Here is a 23,035-nt window from a genome sequence, read left to right as displayed (position 1 = left end):
GGTGTCTGGAAATACTATTCTCTCTTTTTTCATTATTTCCCTTGAAATCCTGTATATTTTTTTTCTCTGAATAAATATTTGGGAAATAGTTTTGTGTTCTTCAACTGTCCTTTCCTTTATATTTGAACATTTTTCTCCTGAATGCTCACACAATGTTGTTTTTTTTTTTTTATTGAAATTGTTAAATTTAAGGGCATAGAATTTGATCTTTGAATTTGAAGTTTATGATAATTTTTCTGCATCTGTGGATTTCTTCAATTAGTGCTTTCTCCCTCTATTCAGAAGTCCTAGACAGTTTTCTTGTATTATTTTGTTCACTACTGAGTATAAATTTTTTGATTTATCATATTCTTCTATAACACCTGCGATCCTTAAGTTAACTCTGCATAGTGTCTTTAAATAATTTCTGCTAGGAAGGCTATCGATTCTGACATTTATTCTCTTCTAACTTCTCCTATAGTTTTTATTTCTCTTTTGAACTATTCTGGAATATTTTATTGTTATTCCAGTCTCTTTTGATATTCCACAGAGAATAGATAGAATTTTCTTTGTAATGCAATAGTAAGACAGTTTTGTAATCTCTTTGAGGATTTAGTACTTATCTTTTTGTCTAATTTTAGAATTATCTTTATTAAATTATCTGCTTGTTCTTTAAGTTTTTAATTGAATTTTTTTGTGCTTAAAATCCTTTGATTTTCAGCCTTATATCTCTAACTTTCTGATTTCTTTCCCTTGTGATGGGAATACTTCTAGGACTGGAATGCAGAAGTTGCTTCAGCATTTTCTTAGTGGGGATTTAATTTTCCTTATCCTCAATTCCTATCCTAATTATCTCCAGAGGTACAGGCCAAGAGCAGCCACTCCACAGGCCCCCCTCCCCCATAACTCTCTAACTCAGAGCCCTATCTCAGGCCGAAGGCAGCCTGATTATTACCCTTAATATCATCTCTCATGTGTCTAGGCAGAATTAAAGTCTGCTGCTATTGCAGAGGGATCGAGAATAAGCAGAGAGTGCTTCAGAAAAATCTGAAGTAGAAGGGAAATCTATGTGTGACTCTCAGGTACAAGCCTGTGGGTTGTTTGTGTGGCCCAATGGAATATGATGGAAGAAGGATAAATCAAGGATTAGTGTACTCCAGTGTTAATTAGTGAGGTTTTTACTGTATCAGGCTTTTTGCTTTCTTATCATGGGAATTCAGCTATAATTGCTAGTGCATAATTTTTCTTAGGGAGGGGGGGACGGGGACTTTTAAGAGTGAATGGGGACTTGAGGAAATGATTAGTCTGCCATCTTTTTGGTCCCTAATTAGAAGTCCTTGTTCTTTAGACATGGGCAAGTCTCCTTCCTACCATATTATTTTCTTTTTTTAAAAAAATCTTTTTTTTTTTAGTGCTAATAAACTTTTAAAACAATAGTTCTTTATTTTCAAAATACATGCAAAGATAGTTTTCAGCATTCACTCCTGCAAAATCTAATGTTCCAAATTTTTCTCCCTCTCTTCTCCCGACTCCCCTCCTCTGGACAGCAAGTAATCCAATACTACCATATTATTTTTAAGTAGAACTATTAAGAGCTGCTTTTTTTATGTATTACCAATTACCATTTTTATCATATCAGTAGCTGCAAGTAGTGATTATTGTTATTATTATTATTTTTTTTTTTTTGCTGAGGCAATTGGGGTTAAGTGACTTGCCCAGGATCACACAGCTAGGAAGTGTTAAGTTTCTGAGACCAGATTTGAACTCAAAAGTCGTCCTGACTTCAGGGCTGGTTCTCTATCCACTGTGCCACCTAGCTGTCCCAGCAGTTAAATATTTTTTATGGGATGAAGCTTTTTACACTTGGGAATTCTATAACCTAATCTGATGCAAGCAGTGCTTTGGATGTTACTGATGGAGTTTTGGAAAAAGTTTGATTTTGCTTATTATAATCATCTAGCATTTTTTGCAAAAAAAAAAAAAAGGTAATGGCATAAGAACATGCTTAGTTTGAGATGCCAAGAGATATCCATTTAGGCATATCCAGTAGTCAATTGCTAATACAGGGATGATGATCTTCTCCTGGCTCTGCTCTCTCACTCTATGGACTTTGCTAGCATACCTCTACTACCTTCTCGCCTTGGAAATTCCTTCAGCCCTTTGATATTCTCATCCTGGAGTATCCTTCCATCCTTGTTATTTCTTCTATTGATGAGCTCCTCCAGGAACATCCATTTTGAGGAAGGATCTGGCTCTTTGGCCTGGGCAAGCCATCCTTTGTTGTTACTATCCCATCTCTTCTTCTGAGTCTTTGGACTTTACCACCATACTCCTGTAGGTATTCTTCTTTTCTCTTCTCTTTTTTCCTCATCGTTTAAGTTCCTTTTTATATGTTATCTTTTCCCATTAGAACATAAACTCCTTGCTTGTATTTTTATCCTCAGTGCTTACTACAGAACTTGATGCACATAAACATTTAATGAATATTTATTGCCTTGACTAGAGCTCAGGAGAGTCAAGAGCTGGATATATAGGTCTGGATTCATCTGTATAGAAATGAAAATTGATAATTGAATTGGGGTGTATGTATTTGTGTGTGTATGCCTTTTGTCTAGAATGAAAAGGACATGAAATAGGTAGTATTTTGACTCTGCTTTGCCTGACTTAGGGTGACTCATGATAGGGAAGTAGTGATTCCTTGGTATCTTATTACTTTGTGAGGTTCCTCTTTAAATTTGGATCTTAATCTCCCTCAAATCACTGATGATGTCAAAGGTTTGCAAGTGTTTCCTTAAAAATTACACTGTACCCCTTTGTTCCTCTTCCAGTCTTCCTTCCCTAACCTCAACTCCAGATAGTGGTCTTTTGCATCTGCATTAACTTTCCTTGAGGTAGCAATCCTTGTATGTGAATGTTTTCTGCTGCACCCCACTCCCACCTATAACCAATCAAAATATCTGAATTAGGTTTTTTTGAAGAAAGTCTTTTATAAATCTTAAAATGCTATATAATTATGAACCAATAGTATCAATTTTCCTCCACCAAGATAAGTTCAGGTCGAGGAGGACATTAAATAAGTACTACAAATAAAATTGATTTAGGTAGTAAAGACAACCCCTGTTAAATTAGTACAGCAAACCATGTACAAATTTTATGAAGTCCCATTGTATTTGATTAACCTTAGCACCTGTTCTGATGAACTGAAATGTTAGAGGAAGTGGGACCAAGGAAGTGGGACCAAGGAAGTGTTCTTCTATACTGAACTGAGGTTGGATGGCCATATCATCAAGCTTTAGAGCAAGTTTCATTTCAATAGAAACTTGCCATTTTGTAACTTTTTAAAAAAGTTATAGTGATGGTTGAGCAACAGAATTAAAGATATGAATATGAGAAGAAATTTATATTCAAATAAAGCTGAAAACAAAATTGATTTGTTACAGGTAAAATCATATATAGTTAGGTATACTTGGTAAACAGGTCATATGAACTATAATTAGCATTTTTCTTACAGAGACAGAAATAAGTACTTTGGGGAATAAGTTGGGGAAACAATAGGAGGAACTGGATTAAGTTTTTAGACCCTAAGATTAAGTCAATGGAATGAAGATATCTCTTCTTTTTCCATCAGGGGTTTCTCATCATCTCAGATGTTAAGATAATAGAGGGCCTTAAACCCTTTTTTCAGTTTCACATTTTTGGGGTCAACCTTATCAAAGGTAGAAATGACCATTCCCTTACAGTAGTTTAATTTCATTTGCTCAGATTGCTCTTCCTTTTTTTTTTTTTATGCTGATAGACATCTGCAAACATGAAATGTTCACATACAAGTAATAGAAAAAAAAGAATTGTATTTGAATCCAAGAATCCCTATGATATATTGATTGTTTCTTTTTGAAACATGTTACGTTTAACTTGAATAATACCAATACTGCTCTTTGAAACTTCCCTCTCTGCTCTTCTACATATTAATTTTTAAAAAAATTTTTGTTGTTTTGCATTTATATTACTATTCTATCCAGTATTCTCTCTTTTTCCACCCTACCTCAACTTTACCTCTCAAACAACAGCTTTTCCTTGTAACAAATAAATATTGGAAGACTTTGGAATTATGAAGAAAGTCAGAAAATCTGGGAAAACTTGAGAAAAAATTAGGAAGGGAAGGATTTTTAATCATAGATCTAGAACTGGAAGAGAACTTAGAGGAAATATAATTTAACCTTCCTCTTTTTACATATTAGAAAACTGAGGCTCACACAAATTAAATGATTTGTCCAGATTCGAATAGCTAGTGCCTAAGGTGGAATTTAAACTCAGGTCTTGAACTTGAATTGAAAAACTGGAACCTAAGGAATTTAAAATTCAAACTGAAGAAGATGAATTCAAAAAGAAGAAAGAGAAGGGCTCAAGAATAAAGCCCCAAGAAGGAAAAAGAAAAAGTGAAGGATCCATGCAGGAGAACAAGCTAAAGGAAAAGACCTGTGTCAAGGGTTTGAGAAAAAAAAATATGATAGGAGAAGAGGAAGGAGAAGCACCACTGAACACATAAACATTGAAGAGAAGCTAGACACTCTAGAGGAATCTATTGATTACCCTCAAAGACATGGGGTTGTGGCTCCTGAAAGAAATACTATTTTGTTGATTAATAATGTGCTGTAACTAAGTAACTATTTGTTGATTGATAATAACAATGGAGTAGTCTCTTGACTTCCCGGAAACTCAAATGCATCTTAAGACATGATCAAAAACAAACAAGCCCAAACCTTCTAGGGATTTATGAAGCTGGGGAACTACTTCCACTTGGGGTGACATTGTCAAAAGAATCCTAAAAAGCACTGCTAAAGATTATGAAGTTTTAGGGAAGAAATTGAAGACTTTAGGTATACAGGTGGTGTTTTCATAATTGTTCTTTACTGAATTCAAGGAAATCAAGAGAGAAATACTGAGTGAGAAATAATTGTTAAGAAGATGGTATCTGAGAATGAGATTTGGATTTCTGAATCATGGCTTAAAATATGGAAATGATAAACTCCTGACCGAAGTTGGAGTGCATTTAATAAAGTCTAATAAAAATGTATTACTTGCCCTTTTTTGTAGTGGCTAAAAACTGGAAATTAAGTGCATGCCCATCGATTGGAGAATGGCTGAATAAGTTGTAGTATATGACGGTTATGGAATATTATTGTTCTGTAAGAAATGACCAGCAGAGTGATTTCAGAAAGGCCTGGAAAGACTTACATCTACTGATGCTGAGTGAAATGAGCAGAACCAGGAGATCATTATACATTTCAACAACAATACTATATGATGATCAATTCTAACGGATGTGGCTCTCTTCAACAATGAGATGAACCAAATCAATTCCAATTATTCAATAATGAAGAGAACCAGCTACACCCACTGAAAGAACTATGGGAAATGAGTGTGGACCACAACATAGCATTTCCACTTCTGTTTTTGTCCACTTGCATTTTTGTTTTCCTTCTCAGGTTGTTTTTACCTTATTTCTAAATCTGATTTTTCTTGTGCAGCAAGATAACTGTATAAATATGTATACATATTGCATTTAACATATACTTTAATATATTTAACATGTATTGGTCTACCTACCATCTAGGGGAGGGGGTGGGAGGAAGGAGGGGAAAAGTTGTAACAGAAGATTTTGCAAGGGTCAGTGCTGAAAAATTATCCATGCATATGCCTTGTAAATAAAAAGCTATAAGAAAAAATGCATTGCTTAGAGACTTTAAAATATTAACAAATGATTTTTAAAATAAAAAGAAAGAAGAGGAAAAAAACTACCTATGTATATCTTTTAAACTAGATTCTATAGAATACCCATAATGTAGAGGAAAAAATAATAGTTTAGTCACTCAGAAATTCACAGAACTCAAAATTCAAGAAAGGAGCCAGCAATATAATCCATTGTGACTACCTATATAAGAATAGATATGTAACAATCAAGATGAGCCAAAGATCCTAATGTAATGAGACAAGTTTGATAAATACCTATTGATATGGTTTTGATAGGATATACTTTATATCAAGATGGGCAAAAGGAGGATGATTTGGCATTTTATAATTATAAAATTTACTCAAATGAAAAAAAAACCCAAGAACCTAATGGAGGGAAGATGATAGAAAGCATTTGAGTGAAACTCAAAGAAGGTATGTTAGAAATACAATATTGATACCGAAAATCAGATTTCGAGAAAAATTTATTAAAGAAGAATCTTAAGGTATCATCTTAACATTTCTCCCCACTGCTCTTGAGGAAGAAGGAACCCTGGGCACAGAAGTGAGAAGTTTTATACTTGCTAATTTGGTATGGCCCCTCCCTTCAGAGAAAGAATTGGTCTGTTACTTCTGAGTTACAATCTTTCTGATACACCCAATACATGTTTCCTCCTAAGTATATATAAGCATATTCCCTCCCTTTCATCATATATCCCATGTTCAAAAATGGTGGAAAAGTCTTATGCCATGTGTTGTTTAATAGTCAGTTAACCTTTTAAGCAGGAGCAATAGTGATTTGGTCAAGTCATGTCTTGACTCCAACTAGTTTGAGCTGGATCAGCTATTATATTAAGTTTGTGGTTTTTTGAAAACCACAAAACTCTTTTTTCTTTTTTTTAAAAAATAATTATAACTTTTTATTGACAGAACCCATGCCTGGGTAATTTTTTACAACATTATTCCATGTATTCACTTCTGTTCCGACTTTTCCCCTCCCTCCCTCCACCCTCTCTCCCAGATGGCAAGCAGTCCTATACATATTAAATATGTCACAGGATATATCCTAGGTACAATAATGTGTGCAGAACCGAACAGTTCTCTTGTTGCACAGGAAGAATTGGATTCAGAAGATAAAAATAACCCGGGAAGAAGAAACAAAATGCAAACAGTTTACATTCATTTCCCAGTGTTCTTTCTTTGGGTTTAGCTGCTTCTGTCCCGACAAAACTCTTTCTGATTAGCAAATCTATCTGTGCCTTCTCCAGTTCTTTTTTTGCTCTGAGCTTCTATTGATCACTTAATTGTTCTGTGGACCACCTCAATAGAAAGAAGAAATAAATGAGTTCAAGAAACAGATTCTGAAACATTTTGTTTAGCATAAGCAGGACTGCAAATAATTTTATTGCAGTCCTAGGTGACTGGGAAGTCAGAGAAATACATGGAAATTAGAAAGAATATTAGGCTTTGGGGAAGGAAATGAATTCTCTTTTTGTTTTTATTGAGTTTGAGAAGCATGTGGATAAATAGGTGATTTCTAGGAGGCAATAGAAAGAAAGAAAAGAGCTGGATGTTTAGATTTGATAGTGTTCTATATAGAGATGATAGTTGAACTCATGGAAACTGATGAAGGAGAAGGAGAAAGAGAGAGAGAGAGAGACTGGGAGGGGAGAGGAGGGAGGAGTTAGATAACTTTCTTAAAGTCACATAACCAGTTTATACAAAGGAAGTCTCCTAATCTGCGAATTCCCACATTAATTTAAATCCCAGGTCCTGGTCCTATCCTTGGCTATGAAAAGATAGTTAACAATGATAACTTGAGCAACTGATAGGGATGGGCTAAAGTTTGTTTGTTTGTTTTTTTTTAGGGTGAGGAAATCTAGATATGTTTGTTGTAGCCTGTTGGAATACTTTTGTCAGATAAGGGAAGTTTGAATAGCTAGAGAATTTAATAGATAGAAGAGATTATGGAAGGAAGAGGCAAATTTTACAAGTGGAGATAAGATGGTGGCACAGATTGAGGGGTTGAGCTCCCTCTTCCTTAGAGATCAATTGAGATAATATTTGTAAAGCACAGAACTATTAACATAGTGCTCAGTACATAATAGAGCCTATCTAAATCTTAATTCTCCCTTTCTTCCCTTTTCTCCTTAGAGATGGAAGCAAAGGAAGAGAAGGAGAAACATGATACTGAAGATTTTTTCAAAAAGGAAACTGATAACAGATGCAGAAAGTTAGAAATATTACACTGTAACTTCTTTTCCCAGAGAAAGATAGTTTTTTCAAAGCAAAAGATTGATAATTTGAAGATTATTTCATTTTATATAACATCAATTCTGTTTACAAGAGAATTTTGTTTTATTTATATGTTAGGTAATCTATGTTAGAAGTTCACTCTTGACACTGAAAATCAGATGTCAAAGAAAAAATTTTTTTTTGTTCTTCTAATTTGCTTATAGTATCGCTTTTTTTTTTATTAGAGCTTTTTATTTACAAGTTATAGGCATGAGTAATTTTACAGCCTTGACAACTGTCAAATCTTTTATTCCAATTTTCCCCCTCCTTTCCCTCATCCCCTCCCCCTGATGGCAGGTGGACCAATACATGTTAAGTATCTTAAAGTATAAATTAAATACAATATAAGTATACATGTCCAAACAGTTATTTTGCTGTACAAAAAGAATCGGACTTTGAAATAGCATACTATTAGCCTGTGAAGAAAATCAAAAATACAGGCGGACAAAAATATAGGGATTGGGAATTCTATGTAGTGGTTCATAGTCATCTCCCAGAGTTCTTTTGCTGGGTGTAGCTGGTTCAATTCCTTACTGCTCTATTGGAACTGATTTGGTTCATCTCATTGCTGGAGAGGGTCACGTCCATCAGAATTGATCATCATATAGTATTATATATATAATGAATCTTCTGGTATATAATGATCTTCTGGTTCTGCTCATTTCACTCAACATCACTTCATGTAAGTCTCTCCAGGCCTTTCTGAAATCTCCTGCTGGTCATTTTCAAGGAAAATTTATTAAAGAAGTATCTTAAGGAATCGTCTTAACGTTTCTAGCCAGAAGCGGGCCGCTTTAGGAAGAGGGAGTGCTGAGTACAGATTTGGGAGAACCTTTATATTTGCTAGTGTGGTGCAGCCCCTCCCTTCAGAGAATGGATTGGTCTGTTTCTTCCGAGTTTCTTTCTGAAACACTACATGAGCTATTATCTTAGGTCTGTGGTTTTCTCAAAGCCACAAGATTCTTTCTTTCTGATTGGTTGAATCCACCTGTGCTTTTCTAGCTCCCCAATTCCTTGTTTGCTCTAGGCTTCTATTGATCACTTAATTGTTCTGTGAATCTTAACCTTCCTTAATCTCTCACACTCTGAAAATCTGTAGTATCCACTATCCCACACTACCTCAAAGTTTGCAACACTGTGGAAGCCCAATTTTTCAGCATTTCTCACATCTAGGAATCTAGAATTATTGTGTATCACAATCCCTCCCTTCCCCTTAAATATACCAGATTTTACTCATTAGTATCCATTTCAAAAAGCAAATCATTTGTTTTTGTTGTATTCCTTTGAAATTTTAAAAATTCAGACATTTTCCTAAAACACATTGGTCCATTTCCACTCCATTAACTGGATGGGTGAGGTTCTATTGTATTTGAAGCAACTAAAGCTCAGTCAAAGAAAAAAATCAGAATTCTCATAAATTTTAGCATTCTAATACTTTAGGACAGTGGTATTTTGTGAAGTAGTGAAAAAGGCTCTGAGCATGTCCATAGTCTCATAGTAGTAAAAAGTGGTAGTCACCTATGAAAAAGCACCATGGTTAAATGTCCTCTTTTGTCATTTCATATCTTTTGAGATTGCTCTGGTAATTTAGATTTCATTCATTTGAGGAAAATATGATAGTGGCCAAATTTGTATTTAGGAACCTTTGGAAAGTAATTTTATTCTTTTTTTTCTCTTTTTTTTAATAAGCCAGAATAATAAAATTTTTAAAAAGCAGTTAGTATGTATATGCATGCTTAAGAATTCTGTTCCAATATAATTTTATAGATCTATTTTGAGCTGAGTTAGAGGTTCAGTATTAAGAAAGATTAAAATAGTATTTGATCATGTAACAGGCAAAATAAGACATAGAGCATAGACAAGGTCCTCGTCTGACAAAAAAGAACACAATTCTTTCAAATAAATGAATGAAAAGTTAACTTAAACAGATAACAATAATGTTTGCAATTTCTAATACATAAATATTCATATTATACTTTGAAATGTAAAAAAAATTTAAGCTGCTTAAATGAGGAAGATTGAGTATTAAAGTTAGATATGTCTACTTTTTGACATAATATACTGGATTGTTTCACTATTATTATACTTATATTTTTTTTCACTGGATGAAAGATACTGTACATAGTGAATAGAGAGCTAGCATAGAATTGGGGTGATTTGGATTCAGTTCCTTCCTCTGACATATACTAGTTGTATGAGCCTGGGCAAATCTTTTAATCTCACAATGACTCAGGCAACTCTTAAGAATTAAATTACATTGGCAGAGGGAGTTTCTTCTCAGGGAGCTCCTTAACAACAATAGGCCCGATTTGTCCAGGTATGAATCTCAGGCTCTTTGTTCAGTCTGATGTAAAAATCATCTTTTTTGTTAAGGTATTTAATTTAATCTGGCATTTTATTAATATAATCAATCCTGAACTTTAACAAAATATGAATTCTGATATATACTTTTCCTAACACAGAAAATGCAGTACCACAAAATAAAATTGGTAATATACAAAATATTTTTGTTTGCTAATAATCCCCTAGGATTTATAACGCCAGAGAAATTGAAACAAGATAGAGATTAGAAAGCATTTAATAATTTATTTAAAAGGGAGAGATTTACTGGGACTAAATGGATCCATGGTTTGGTCCCAGGGTTGAATGATATTATCCTTTCTAAGATGTGTGCTCTCAACACATACACGTGACTCAGAGGGCGGAGTCAGGGTGCTGAGAGTAGGAACAGGACTCTGACAATCTGGTTCTGACAGAGTGAGGGGAGGCATGGGGGATATCTGATAATTGGGATTATAGAGGGGGGAGAGGCACCCAACATTCTGATGATGCCTAAGATAGAAGATCTTTCTCCTTATCTGGATCATCATGATTAGGAGGGAGGGATGGTTGAGCAGAACAATTAGGGAAACCGAGGCAGGACTGGGTCAGGATAATTAGGGAGATGGGTCAGGACAATAAAAGCGAACTGTGGCATAACATATTCAGTGACCTTTTGTCTGAACATTTCAATTAAAAAAGGATTGATTTTTATAATACATGAAGTGTATAGTACCATAAATATAGCAAATTAAATTCTTAAAACTAAAATAATTTTTAACCTGAATCTTACCTTCCACTCTGTCAAATGGTGGTATGAGGACATTGTACTGTATACAGTACTGTTGAAGTTGGGAAGGGGACCCCATAAGTTTGGGATCCTAGATTGGTGTCACAAGGTGTCTCAAAAGAATTTGCAGGCTGGAACCCATTCCCTAGTCTAGGGGCAAAGTTTATTGTAATTGTTACAAATGGGCTGGATTCCAAAAGAAATTAGGAGGAAATGGAAGCAAAGAGACACATTTATCCAGCTTTCTATAATTGACATGCTAATTCTATGGCCCAAAGGTAGGAGAAGAGTGATCTCCAGAATTTGGTTCTCACTAACCAGATTATCAGTCAGCAACAAATTGAAGAGTAGTCTATTCAGAATCAGAAAGATTATTATTCTTAAATTGGGAGTATGGGAAGTCCTTGAGGCAGACTCCAAAACCAAAAGATTTAGGACAGTAGTCCTCAAACTTTTGTTCTCAATATCTTTATCCTATTAAAAATGATTGAGGATCTGTCCAAAGAGTTTTTGTTTATGTGGTTTATAGTTATAGATATTGATCACATTAAAAACAATTTTATTTTTGTAGACTCTCTGAAAGTATTTCAGAGATTCCCAAGGTGCTCTGGACCAGACTTTGAGAACCACTGATTTAGGATGTATTGACTTATTGTTAGAACAGAAGCCATCCCCAAATCAGGGGGCTACAAAATCATATTACATCAGTACTGTTGTAAATCTTCCTATTTTGGCAGCCCTCTGAAAACCAGGGGAGAAATTGTTGGGACTTTAGTCACGGTTGTTGGAAATTTGGTGAAGTTTTGATAACACCTCCAATACTTACAGGTGGTGAATGGTGTTGGAGATCATTAAGTATACACTAGCTTGGTAATCTTGTCATCAATGTTTATTTCATGTGTTATTTGATATCCTTAAGGGTTTGCTAGAGAGCAACAGCTATAGACATTATAACATAAAATTTATCTAACAGCTTTCTTTCTTTTCTTTTTTTTTTTTGTGAGATTTTCTTTTTTTTTATTAAAACTTTTTTATTTTCAAAACATGTGCATGGATAATTTTTCAATATTGATCCTTGTAAAATCTTTTGTTTTAAAATTTCCCCTTCTTCCCCCCATCCCCATACTCCAGATGGCAAGGAGTCCAATATATGTCATAACATGTTAAAATATATTTTAGATCCAATATTTATAAATATACAATTATCTTGCTGCACAAGAAAAATTTGATCAAAAAGGAAAAAAAATGAGAAAGAAAACAAAATGCAATCAAATAACAAAAAAAAGGAGTGAAAATGCTATGTTGTCATCCACACTCAGTTCCCACAGTCCTCTCTCTGGTGGTAGATAGCTCTCTTCATCACAAGACCATTGGAATTGATCTCAATCATCTCATTGTTTCAAAGTGTCACATCCATTAGAATTGATCATCGGACAATATTGCTGTTGCCGCTTTTCTCACTAAGCCACTTGGATTGGAGTTCCAAAGGACTCACACTGTATTTTGAGCGCATAAACACATCACAAATTTTTTTTTATTAAAGCTTTTAATTTTTCAAAACTTGCTTGGACAATTCTTCAACATTAGCCCTTGCAAGACCTTGTGTTCCAATTTTCCTTTCCTTCCCCTATGCTCCTCCCCTAGAGAGCAAGTAGTCCAATATATGTTAAACATGTAAACCACAAAATTTGAGTTTTTAAAGACAAAAATGAAAATGTGCAATGAATGCACTTAGAGCTCTTTACAGTTGTAGGGTGAATAAGACAGTGCAGCTTTGCACTGAGCCTCTCATTTTTTTTCTATTGCACATAGGTGCAACTCTGCATTTGCTAATAGGAAAGTTAAAATAAAATCATTTGGATGCTTAAAGTAGCAAAAGTTAAACATGTGAATTTTAAGGACTGACTGTATATTTATGTCATTTTATTTATTTTAGAATTAAGTAGTAAATGTACAAAGAACTCTTTTATAAAAAAAAAATCAGTATTTGTGTTTTGGATGCGAGAGGTGGAGAATGGAGAATAAGTAGCTTGCCATGAGACCTGTTTTCTGCCTGTCAGCAGTATTTCTTAACTATGGTTCTTGCCTTTCTTGACTGTTTCCAAGGATTGATGGCCAGATGAACCAATGAGTTGTCCTTAATGGAAATTGTTTTAATTCACTCGAGCCAGTTTTCTGATTAGTAGTCAATAATAAGATGAAAAATTATCTGAAGAAATCAGGGACCTTGGCAACCTTTTGTTAGGTGGAGGCAGGAAAATGCCTCTTTGACTGGCATGGGACACAAAGAATTGCCTACCTTTCTGATCAGCTTAATGTCATGTAAATGCCTAGTTATCATTATTATACTAATGCCTTGATAATAAAGAGTACAATATTTCATTCAGAGTTGGGAAGTCACAATCATAGAGGGCCAAAATAGCTAATTTCCCCTTCTCAACGATATTCTTTAGGTATCCTAGAGAGTGGGTTGCTTAGCTCTCACAAAGTGTTCAACTGGATTAGTAGAAAGGTGACTATCATAAGTGTTTATATTTATGTGATTGTATATTTCTCCAATCTTTGGCTGAAAAATACTTGTATAGATAAATAAGTTACCATATTTTAAGTTCTTTAAATAATCAAATTCATCTGTCACTGGATTAAAAACTGTGGTTATTTCTCAACAGTGAAATGCTTTTTTGGTTCTTGTCCACTTTTAGCCTCCAAGAAGATGGAGCAGGAACCCCTTATGACAAGGAATCAACGGCAATTATAAAACTGAATAATACAACAGTTCTATATTTAAAGGAGGTGACAAAATTTCTGGCCCTCGTTTGTTTTGTCAGAGAAGAAAGCTTTGAAAGAAAAGGTATTTTTATTTGTGGGGATGGGGGAGGGATTTCAAAAATACCATTTAGACCAGGAGTTCTTAACCTTGTTTTTGTCATATTTTGATAACAGCATTTCAATATAATTGGTTTCTTTTATAATGTTGTGTATTTCATTTTTTGAATCTAAAATATGATTTTGAAAAGGAATCTTTAGGTCAAACCATGACTCAAAAAAAGGATAGGACTTTTAAAAGTAACATCTTTGCTTCCTCCATTGAGCATAGGGATAGGTTTAAGTACCATGCAGTTTGAAATACATAGGTAAATAGATCAAGAGCATGACCTGAATGTGTCCCTTTCTCCTCTTCATCAGATTAAGTTTCCAGTCAGGATTTCACTTAGGTTTGGTAGAACAGGCTACAATATTGAAAGCTGAACCTTTTCCTCTTCGGTGAGTACAGTGGACAGGTTTGCCTATAAGTGAAGGGATTTACAGCAAAGCAGCTTTTGAAGTACTTCATGACAGCTGTCCTTTTGGTGACCATAAACTCCTTGCTCTTTTCTGTGACTTTTCTGTTGCCTTATGAAAGGACATGGAGTGAATTGCTGTGGGCAACCATGTGATACCAGCCTGTTCTCCCAATATAAGAGAAAATAGTAAATGAGGGTTCATGTATATTAAAGTACTGATTCAATCATTCGATTAAAGTATATTACCTTCACACAGCTCACTTATGTCATTAGGATCTTTATCAAAATGAAGGAAATGAATTTTGTGATAGAATAACATACTAGTCTATTCTTTAAAAAAAAAAAAAAATCAGTAAGCCAAATAAACATGCCTGCCATTTTTCTCTTTATAAACTGGGGAATAATATTTCAACACTGTTCTTCTAAAAATTTACACTTTTAAAATTATTATATTGTTTCTATATAGGCTTATAGAGTCAGAGGTTGAAAGAAACTTACAGATCATTTAGTTTAAAAGTTCTTAACTGGGGGCCCTGAGCTTGTTTTTAAAAATAGTTCAATTATTCATATTTCAACATGATTGGTTTCCTTTGTATAATTTTATATTTTTTATTTTATATGGTTAAAATATTCTAAGAAGGGTTCCATCAGCTTTATAAATCTTCCAAAAGAAAGGGAAACAAAACATTTAATAAGTACTTACTGTGTGCCAAGTAGGGAACAGCTAGGTGACAAAGGTAGATAAAGTATTAGGCTTAGAGTCAGGAAGACTTGTTTTCATGAGTTCAAATCCAGCTTCGGACCAATGGCAACTATTGCAGTATCTTTGCCAAAAAAAAATTCCAAATGGGGTCATGAAGATTCAGACATGAAAATAGAAAATGTGCCAAGAATTATGATAAATGCATTATAAATCTCTCATTTGATCCTCAAGGATATTTACCTGGAAGGTAAATGCTATTATTATCCTCATTTTAGAGTTGCAGAAGCAGAGAGAGATTAAGTGATGTGGCTAGGGTCACGCAGCTCAGAAAAGTTATCTGAGGGTAGGTTTGAATGCAAGTCTTCCTTACTCCAAGCCTAAAGCTCTAGTCACTATACTACTTTGTTGTCAAAAAACATATAAAAATTAAGTACCCTTGACCTAGAACTCCCTTCTTTCACAGATGAGGAAAGTGAGACCTAGAGAAGCAAAATAATACTTACCTAGGGTCTTACAATTAGGGAATGACAGAGCAGGATTTAACTCAGGTCCTTTTAAATCCAAATGCAGGGCTCCATTTATTATACTAGTAGTTAAATCTCAAAACAGAATGGATGAAATGTCACCTGTTTTTAATATAGTACTGTTTTACAAATATTTTCCTTTTCCTGTTCATTTTTGTAAATGAGAAGTTAGAGCTGAAAAGAGTCTTAAAGATCACTGAGCCTAATATACTTATATAGATAAGGAAACTGAGACCCAGAGGTGTTACATAGGATTACTCCAGGATACTCTAGAATTACATAGTAGCAGAACTGGGATTAGGAACCAGTCATACAAAACCTGTGTTCTTGCAGGGCTGGTTCAATATCAAGAAAACTATTAGCACAACTATTTCAATAACCAAATTAACAAAAGTGATATGATTATATCTATATTATAACTATATTATAGTTGCATAACTATATTATATAGTTGCAGAAAAAGCATTTGACAAAACCCAACACCCATTCCTATTAACACTAGAGAGCATAGGAATAAATGAAGTTTTCCACAGCCTGTGTTCTTTTCCATCATGCCACATGTTTTCTTGTTGAGAAAAATATATTTCTGGCATTTAGTGATGATGAATGTTTTAATTTCTATTTTTAGAAATTAGAAATACTTAATTATTCTGCAGAAATCAATGTAACACAAAATAGAATAACTGAAGAGAAAACAGAACAGAGACCATGCAAAGGAAACAGAGGAAGTAGTGGCTGCCTGGCACCTGGGATGATCTGATTATGCTCTCAACTGAATTTGGTTGTGTATCTGGGCAGCTAATGCAATGCATTGGGTTACATCATTTCATGCAGGCTTACTTGCTGTGACAAATATATTCCTCAAGTAAAACTCAAGGGACTTTATAATATAGAATTTTGGTAAATCATTCTGGGACCAAATTCAGAAGCACACTCTGTCTGGTCATACAAAGTTTGGAGAGACAATTTGGAGTCGTTCCTAGAAAGCTTCCATCCAGGAAGATGTGTGTTCTAGTATTATCTTAACCTAATCAGTAATGACTGTGTAGGCAATTCTTTAAGACTGTTTATTTGCAGAGAAGATACTGGCCTTCATTTACTGGTATCTATTCGTAGATAAGAATCATGAATTCTTATCCCTGTCCTCCTCTTTAGAAATCATCCTGCTTATCTTAGGCTTAGGCATTATTTCCATGAATGGGAATAAGAAGGGTAAGTAATTTTATGTAATACCATCTTAATGTGTGAAATAAGGTGATTATCTTAAATTAGAATTTGACTATAGAATTGTTTTTCATCTACCATTGGGCTCCAAGGTAGCAGACTTGGATTAAGTCTTAAATCCAATTTACTTGCAAGTAATGGCATCACCTCCCTGATGTCATGGTCTTCTTTGAGAATGAAGGACATACAAAAACCTCTGTGAAGGAAAGAAAAGCTGCCTTACAGGGGATCCAACTGGCATTGACCCAATTGGACAACATAACTTTTCCTTCTCTTCTCTTCTCTTCTCTTCTCTTCTCTTCTCTTCTCTTCTCTTCTCTTCTCTTCTCTTCTCTTCTCTTCTCTTCTCTTCTCTTTTTCTCTTTTTTCTTTTCTTTTCTTTTCTTTCCCTTCTCTCTGTCCACATAGGAAATACTTACCTACATGTGCTCTTCTCAAAGGAATGTAGATTTTGTTCACTGAAACTTCCCAAGATATCTTCGGGTTTCCAGCCTAGGACCATGCCTTGAACCCAAACAATTCTGACTCTCAGTGATTGACCGACAAGTCAACATACTTGGTCATGGTTTGGAGTCTCATTGACTCATTTGGCTAGAAACTCTTAGGGTCTTCTTCCAGAGTGAGATAATTACACACACACACACACACACACACACACACACACACACGTAAAAGAAGCCATTTCTAGCCTTAATCACTGATAGGGTGTTACCTCAGTCAAATTAAAACCTGTTAAAGACTTTAGCTTTAAAAGACTAGAGTCTCTCCCAGAATTCAGGGCCATATCCAGTCATCCTAATTGATATCTTGCCACTGGACAGCTCCTGAAGAGAAAGTAAGGTAGATGGCCTTGTATAGCCCTCCCTCACTTAAATCCAATTTACTTGCATGTCATGGCAAAGGATAGGAAGACCTCTGTCTGTGCTTTCATGGTATGTTAAAGATAGGACTTAAATATGCAGAAGTGTTAATTCAGCAATTTTTATAACTATTACTTTGCTTATACACCTCTAAGTTCCTCATCTGAATAATGAGCTCAAGAAGTTTTAAAACTTAAAACATGAGATTCTAAACACTGTAACTGCAGAATTTATCAAGATGACTGTATACACCAGAATAATAAGTTTTACTACTCCAGGGCCACATCTTGGTCACATATAGGTTTTCCCTAGGTTATTATTAACAATGTCAAAGAACTTTAAATTAAGTATAACTAGGTTTACTAATGCCAATTACAATAAAACTGACTGGCACTTAATAGTTATTTAAGATTTGCAAAGCACTTACTACATATGTTATCTTCTTTAGTCTTCACAACCACCCTATGAAGTAGGTGCTAATAATATCTTCATTAGATAGGTGAGGTAACTGAGGCTGAGACAGATTAAATAGCTTGGCTGAGTAACACAATTAATAAGTGTCTGAGGTAGTATTCACACCCCAAGTCAAACATTTTCCTTAAGTTTAATTCCCCCACCGAAGTCTTTCTTTAATGCCTCGTCATGACATGAAGGATTGCCTAAGTTTCCCAAGACTGTATCAACAGAGTGTAAATTCTGGAAGGTCCCAATCAGCTAAGGAGGCTTCTAGAATGGGCTTTTGAGTGAACATTGTCTGTCCTTCAAGGTCCAGCATAGATGAATATGAAGGACTTTTCTTCCAGTTACCAAGAATTGATTTTTTTTTCTTTTGGCCCCTCATGAAATTGTTTACTATGGCATAGAGAAATTGTGGTCTTTTCAGTGGAGAGACAATCCATACTGATGAAATCAAGGCTATTTGAAATATTTTTAAGCCAAGAGACAAACCTTGTTATGTGATTCATTTGTAAACATAATAAAAATTTCTGAGGCTATGCCTACAGTTTGTGTCTACAAAAACCTTATTGTTTGTTTGTTTGTTTCCTGATTTTTCTTGTCTGAGAATTCTGCTTTTGACCATATGCAGAATGCTGCCAAATTCTAGATGTGATTAGTTAATTGCTACTGTGCAACCAGCAGAGGGCACTCACCTATTGATTTTGGTGCAAAATTAACTGATTATTTAATAGTAAACTTTTTCCTTAGCAAAGAAATGATTGATATCTAAACATTTCTAGCATATTTTCTGCCTCTTTTCCACTTCTCTACTTTGCTATAATGGGAATTTTTGTTGATGAATAATAGCTGATGATTAAAAGCAGAATAGTCTGATGAAACAAGAGCTGATATATAATAATTTTATAGGTGTTAATTCATCCCCACTTTACTTGTGAGGCTGAGAGAGGTTAAAGTAGTTTGCCTTAGATTTAGGGGACAGTTAGAGACTGTTTGATAGAAGATTCAGATTCAAGCATTCTTGATTTAACATCCTGCATTCTATCTACTGGACCATCTAGAACTCTTAAACTGGGAAATATGCAAAAACTCTAATTTAAACTGGGATGTTTATAAGAAATCTAGTTTGCCATCCTGGCTCTGCCATTAACTAGTTGTATTCACTTTGAATGCATAAGTTCACTTACTTGTGTTCCAATTTTCTGGTCTGTTAAATGTGGTAGAATAATAAAATGATCTCTAAGGTCCTTAAAGATTTATGGACTTTGATCTGGAAAGGACCTCAGAGATCATTTAGTACAGAAGTGTCAAATTCACAGCAGGTGAACCTCATGCAGTTCCAAATCCTCCTGAATACTGGCAGAACCAGATTAAACTGTAATTGGGAAATGTTTAATAAAATAAATAAAAATATAATTTCACATTAAATAATACTAATTTGTAGTTTTCTTAGTCAAAATGTGGTCATAAGTATCTGTTTCCATTTGAATTTGACACAATTGATATTGTCCAAACCCCTCATTTTTCATCAGTAAAATTTTTTGATTTTGTATCTTCAATTTAAAAGGGGTTTTGGTTTGCAGCCCAAAGCACTAAAAAAGAAACAATTGTTTAGAATATAATATTGGTTCTCTCTGAAGATATTTTTATTAATTATTAAAGTTGATAAAACTATCTTCTCATATAGATTATTTTCTTGGGTACCTAATACAGTATAATTTTAAAAAAGATATTGCTGTATTTTAATAGAATGAAAATGCTTAGACACATAAGCTGGATCCTACTCATAGACAATCTCTAAGTGGCTCTGTGACTCTGGGCAAGTCACTTAATAATTCTGTTCGTCTCAGTTTCCTCATCTGTATAATGATTTGGAGTAGGAAATGGCACACCACTCTAGTATCTTTGCCAAGAAAACTTCACAGGGTCATGAAGAGTCAAACACCACTGAAAAAACTAAACAGCAACAATCCTATCCTCCTTTAAACTTCCTAGTAGAGTTAAGAAAATAAAACATCTCTGTGACTTCACGAGTTCAGTTCTGAAATCACTTACTGTGGCTTTGAAATTTCCACTGTACTAACTTATAAATCTAATTATTACTTAGGCAGAGATCATAATTGACAGAACTCTAGGCTGAACTCCTTAGGGTCAAATTGTTGAGCCTGAGGGCCTTCCGTTCTTGGTCTAGTGGTGGTACAGAACATACTATGCCTTGATGGTTAACATTTTTTATTATTTTTAAACTACTCTACTCTCTTCTCCAGGGCTCATTGACTATAATTTCCACTGTTTTCGCAAAGCCATCCATGAAGTATTTGAGGTGAGAATGAGAATAGCAAAATCTCGAAAAGCGCAGAGTCAGATGCGGAAGAAAAAAGGAAACACTCCTAATGGGACACCTAGAGTTCTACTCTGAGATTTTGGTGACAACTTGAAATCAAGGCTATTTGATGAGACTGCTACTTGGAGCTGTACTAGAGGAACAGGAAAAGAGAAAATTGGACACAGGACTTGGATTTGTTATATAACAATCAGTGCAACACACTTGATCCTTTTTAAAAAATAATAATAATAAAGTAAGCACTTTCAGCAACGAAACACCTTGTATATTAAACAGTAAAGTGAAATCTGTTGTAAGAATGTTCTTAACATAAAAATGTATTTTTTGTTTCCTTTTGGTCCATAGTAAGAAAAATCACTTTTTAAGAACTGTCAGGTACTGTACATATTTTGTACTTTTTTGTGTTTTTTTCTCATGGAACAGAACTTTGATAAAAATTAATTTTCTAAGCTGTTTTCCCCACATGGTATCAGTTGTAAGCATAATAGACTTCATTTGCACATGGCAATCTTAGAATCAGCCAATAATGTTGCCTCGACACAATGCTTCTTTTTTTTTTTTCTTTTTAAAAGAGTTAATGAACATTTGGTACCAGTTATTCAATTAAATACTTCCACTCCCACCTCTAATTTGAAGCTGGAGCAATTTGGAGCACTGTGCTCCTGTGGCAATAAGAAACCTTCTATAAATTATTAATTCATCAATAAAGATTGGGCAGCTAGGTGGTGTAGTGGATAGAATGCTAGACCTAGAGTCAGCAAAACCATCTTTCTGAGTTCAAATCTGATCTCAGACCCAGGGGTCCTCAAACTACGGCTAGTGGGTCTGATGTAGCAGCTGAGGACTTTTATCCCCCTCACCCAGGGCTGTGAAGTTTCTTTATTTAAAGGCCCACAAAACAAAGTTTTTGTTTTTACTATAGTCTGGCCCTCCAACAGTCTGAGGGACTGTGAACTGGCCCCCTATATAAAAAGTTTGAGGACCCCTGCAACACTCCCTAGTTGTGAGACCCTGGGCAAGTCATTTAATCCCACTTGCCTCAGCAAAAAAGAAAAAGAAATGACTCAACTACAAAAAGAGCCAAACTTTTTTAGAATCCCGGCAGATGCCCCATTTTTTTTTCAATTTTTTTACTATTTTACCTCTACAGTAAGCTCCACAGTAATTTTATACGTGGAGAATGTTAATTTTATAAATCTGTTCATTGCTACATTACTGTTTTTACAACACTGGAGACCAGATGTTCAAATTAGTGTCCACAATTTCTGCAAAAAAGGGTGCTGCTGGAACATTAGTATGACTTTTTTTGCCCCTATCATGTGGAGTTAAAATGACCTCAGGCATTGAGTATATATACCTGTTGGTATTTGTAGGCTTAGATGAAGAGGGAACAGTTTTGAAGCTTTGGGTCCCTTCGAAAAGGTTGGGTACAAGGAAATGTAGAGCCACAGCACACTTAACAAGTTTATTCAAGAGTCAGTTTCTCATTTTGCCATGTACTATTGCTGAATGTATCCCTAGAGCACTCCCTAGAGTGTGGCCTTTTTTAGTCTGTTTATCATCTTTGCTTTTCCCTGTTATGTAACTGTGTAACTTTTTTCTGGGATTAAAATGCACTGAGCTTCCCTTCTGGCATTCTTTTAAGGCTGTGAAGATATCCTAGAAATGCCTGCAAGGCAGTGAGATATTTAGGAAGCCTTAAAAGTAACAGAAGGTATTTGTTCCCATGAAAATCAGTCATTATTATTCATTTTATACCAGGAGAACTGGGAAGGATTGTCAACTTCACCAGGATGAGAAAACCTTAAATTGATAATCATGGAGGTCAGTCATCTGGACAAGAATGGGACATTTAAGGGGATTATCAGTGCTGTTAGACTGTAAAGGAGTTTGTGAAAGTACTATATTAGGTCCAAGGAAAAATGGTAAGATAGTCAATGTTTGTGTATTTTGGTTCTCTCCTGCCCCTCAAAAAATCTGCCACCTGAAAACTAAGGTGTGAGCTGGTAAGAATTTTGGGCATGGCTCAAAAGGGTCATAAAACTAAGGAGTTTAATAAAAAACATAATGACTCACAAGACTGGACCAGATGAGTATTTGCTCTTTAGCATGGCATAAAAAAGAAAGTGTTAGATTTGGAGTCAAGAGATATTAGATTCAAATCTGACACTAGCCACATTAACAGTGGACCAGTGGGCAAATCATTTAAACTCTGTGGGCCTTAATTTTCCTCATTTGTAAATTAGAAGAATTAGACTTGATGATCTTAAGGTCTCTTCCAACAGAATCTATAATTCTATAGTTCCTTGCAATTACTGACTTTTGGGTTCAAGGGAGCTTCTGCTAATGTTTCTTAAGGAGGCTTTTAATGTGCTTTTGCCTACAATTTCAATTTACGTCTATGTTTGGGTAGCTCTCTGCACAGTGAATAAATAAAAAATTGGAATGCTACTTCAAAAAGGTCATGGACTTTAGTAAATCTATTCTTTAAATTTTTCTAAAATTTGTTTACCACTGAACAAGTCAG

The 23,035-nt window shown here is 34.7% G+C and overlaps 1 protein-coding gene across 1 annotated transcript in view; it reads left to right on the top strand.

Moving 5' to 3' along the window:
• The window catches only part of RRAGD (Ras related GTP binding D), a 71,864-nt gene extending 49,730 nt beyond the window's left edge, over window positions 1-22,134 (top strand). The window contains exons 6-7 of the mRNA XM_051997393.1: window positions 13,816-13,964; window positions 20,432-22,134. Of these exons, the coding sequence (XP_051853353.1) occupies window positions 13,816-13,964; window positions 20,432-20,583 (301 nt within the window). The 3' untranslated portion in view covers window positions 20,584-22,134. The remainder of the gene's footprint in view (window positions 1-13,815; window positions 13,965-20,431) is intronic.
• The last annotated feature ends 901 nt before the right edge of the window (window positions 22,135-23,035 follow it).

The sequence above is a fragment of the Antechinus flavipes genome, chromosome 4, assembly GCF_016432865.1.
Source record: "Antechinus flavipes isolate AdamAnt ecotype Samford, QLD, Australia chromosome 4, AdamAnt_v2, whole genome shotgun sequence".
Lineage (NCBI taxonomy): Eukaryota > Metazoa > Chordata > Mammalia > Dasyuromorphia > Dasyuridae > Antechinus > Antechinus flavipes.
This window is presented reverse-complemented; position numbering and strand designations above follow the sequence as displayed.